The sequence below is a fragment of the Morone saxatilis genome, unplaced genomic scaffold (genome assembly GCF_004916995.1).
Source record: "Morone saxatilis isolate NCDOM2014 unplaced genomic scaffold, NCSU_SB_2.0 Contig2, whole genome shotgun sequence".
NCBI lineage: Eukaryota > Metazoa > Chordata > Actinopteri > Moronidae > Morone > Morone saxatilis.
Window position 1 is genome coordinate 25,866,497 of NW_023339762.1, and position 2,444 is coordinate 25,868,940.

Consider the following 2,444-nt stretch of genomic DNA (forward strand, 5'->3'; position numbering starts at 1 on the left):
ACTCCGAAAAACAAACCAAAAATAAATTACTCCGAAAAACAAACCAAAAAATAAATGTTCAAGTGAATGCAATACGCTTCCGTAAATAACAGAGAATTTATTTCTCTTTATTGATTTTATTCTGTATATTTCCTGTCAACCTGCTGCTCCTCTTCCAGTCCGGCAGGTGGCGCCAATGCGCCTCAAGCCTCAAATTACTCCAAAAACCAATCAAAAAATAAATTACTCAGCAAAAATCCTCCGAAAAACAAAAAACGAACCAAAAAATGACTCCGAAAACAAACCAAAAACTAAATTACTCAGAAAAACAGACAAAAAAAAAAAAATTCATAAAATCAGAAAAAAATGACTCCGAAAAACAAACCAAAAAATAAATTATTCCGAAAAACAAACCAAAAAAAAAAAAAAAATTAGGTCTGAAAAAACAGCACAAAAAATAAATTACTCCGAAAAACAAACAAAAAAAAAAAATTACTTCGAAAAACCAGAAAAAATTACTCCAAAAACAAACCAAAAAATAAATTACTCCGAAAAACAGAAAATAAAAATACTCCGAAAAACAAACCAAAAAATAAATGTTCAAGTGAATGCAATACGCTTCGGTAAATAACAGAGAATTTATTTCTCTTTATTGATTTTATTCTGTTTATTTCCTGTCAACCTGCTGCTCCTCTACCAGTCCGGCAGGTGGCGCCAATGCGCCTCAAGCTCGTTTAACAACCGCCATTAAAAAAACTCCCAAATAAGAAGAAGGAGGCGAGCTAACCAGGTAACTGACTCACCGGAGCTCCGTACAAAGTCTCCGCGTTTAGTCCGCCGCTGTCCGCCGGTGTCGTGCAGCCGCTGACTCACACAGGATGCCGGTGGTTTGATGCCGACTGCGCCGCTGCAGCACCGCGGTTACACACACATGATCACGTTTTAGCTCGGGTGATGCTAAGGGAGCCAGAATCGGTCCACGCCGAGAGGCCGCCGCCGGAGCGATGTCAGTCCGACGGAGGTGAAGCGTTGCTCGGCTTGCAGACCATGACGAGCCGCCTGAGCCCGGTTTCTGTGCCTCTTTCTGCAGGAGGCGGATCATGGAAGCCGAGGAGGACTGGAACAAAGACCTGAGTGCGCACAAACTGCTGGATAGAAAGCAGAATGGGAGGATTGGTGAGGCTGTGTGTTCTGCATGCATATAACAACATATTTATTTATTTATATTTATGTTTATATGTATAAGTTGGCTGCAAGGTGACCTCTCCTTCCACAGGTATAGTGAGAACCCTCCACAGTCTGTTGAAATCCCAGAACACGCTGCAGATTCAGTCCATCACCCGCTCAGAATGTGCTGGTAGGTTCAAATCAGCCTTAAATAACATTAATTATAGTTTAATTTAACCTACAGTTGGTCCAAATCATCTGCTTTATAGGGAGGTTTTCACATACAGGCAGTTTCCTTTATACAGGATAAAATATATACACCAGTGTAGTTTTAGAAGAGATTAATATACAGTTTAGATATATAATAATAATAATGTGCATGTAAAACAGTGCAAAAAGTGAATCAGAAATACTTAATTTCTGTTGCTCAAGGTGCTCACACAACATTAATGAAATAATAATATAAAATGGTGAAATGATGTATTATATTACAATATCTAAACACACACAGGTATAAACATATAAAATAAACTAGAAAAATAACAGTTTTAAGCCTTATAATCCAATAAATGACAATAAATATTGATATAAGTGTATGTGTGCTGCAGTATATGGCAGACAGAAGCGTGATGAACTATAATAATGATAGATAACGATGTGTTGCACATTAATTAGACGCTGCTGCATTATGTTGTGTTTGTAAGCTGTTGCAGTGACGGTGCAGCAGTGTATCTGAAGGAGCCGCTCAGGGACCACACAGTCTCACGCAGGGTGTTAGAGGTGTTATGTGATTGACGTCAGCTCGGCTAACGTCCTCCTCTCACCCACCTCCTCCTCTGTGGAGTCTATAGAGGGCAGGTCAGGACAGGACGAGCCCCCCACCAATGAACCAGCCTTGTTCTGTCCACTCTGTGCTGTAACGATACAGGTTTTATATATCCTGATACCGATGAGATAACAGATCATTTCACATTTTAAGAAGTTGTTATGTGAATATAGTTTGTGTTCAGGTCTTTAAAGTTTAGATCTCAAATAAGAATCTAAACTTTAAAAATAAAACTATTTCACCCACAGAAATTAATGCAAAGTTAAATTATCATCCTGCTCCAGAGGTTATATACATATAAATAATAATTTACTACTAAAACGTACGGAAGCCGAGAACGGCCATGGATTTTTCTTTTTTTTAATGCAGTGTTATCTCGTGATAACGAATTAATTATGTTATCTCGACATAACAAAGATCGTTTTCTCGAGATAACTAATTAATTAATAATGTGTTCGTCTTGATTTCAACC

The 2,444-nt window shown here is 38.3% G+C and overlaps 1 protein-coding gene across 1 annotated transcript in view; it reads left to right on the top strand.

The window, feature by feature from the left end:
- Positions 1 to 1,079: 1,079 nt before the first annotated feature.
- Positions 1,080 to 2,444, top strand: part of LOC118330974 — a gene marked incomplete in the record, with an annotated part of 5,536 nt that continues 4,171 nt past the window's right edge. Inside the window, 2 exon segments of the mRNA XM_035665730.1 lie at positions 1,080 to 1,155; positions 1,256 to 1,336. Of these exon segments, the coding sequence (XP_035521623.1) occupies positions 1,080 to 1,155; positions 1,256 to 1,336 (157 nt within the window).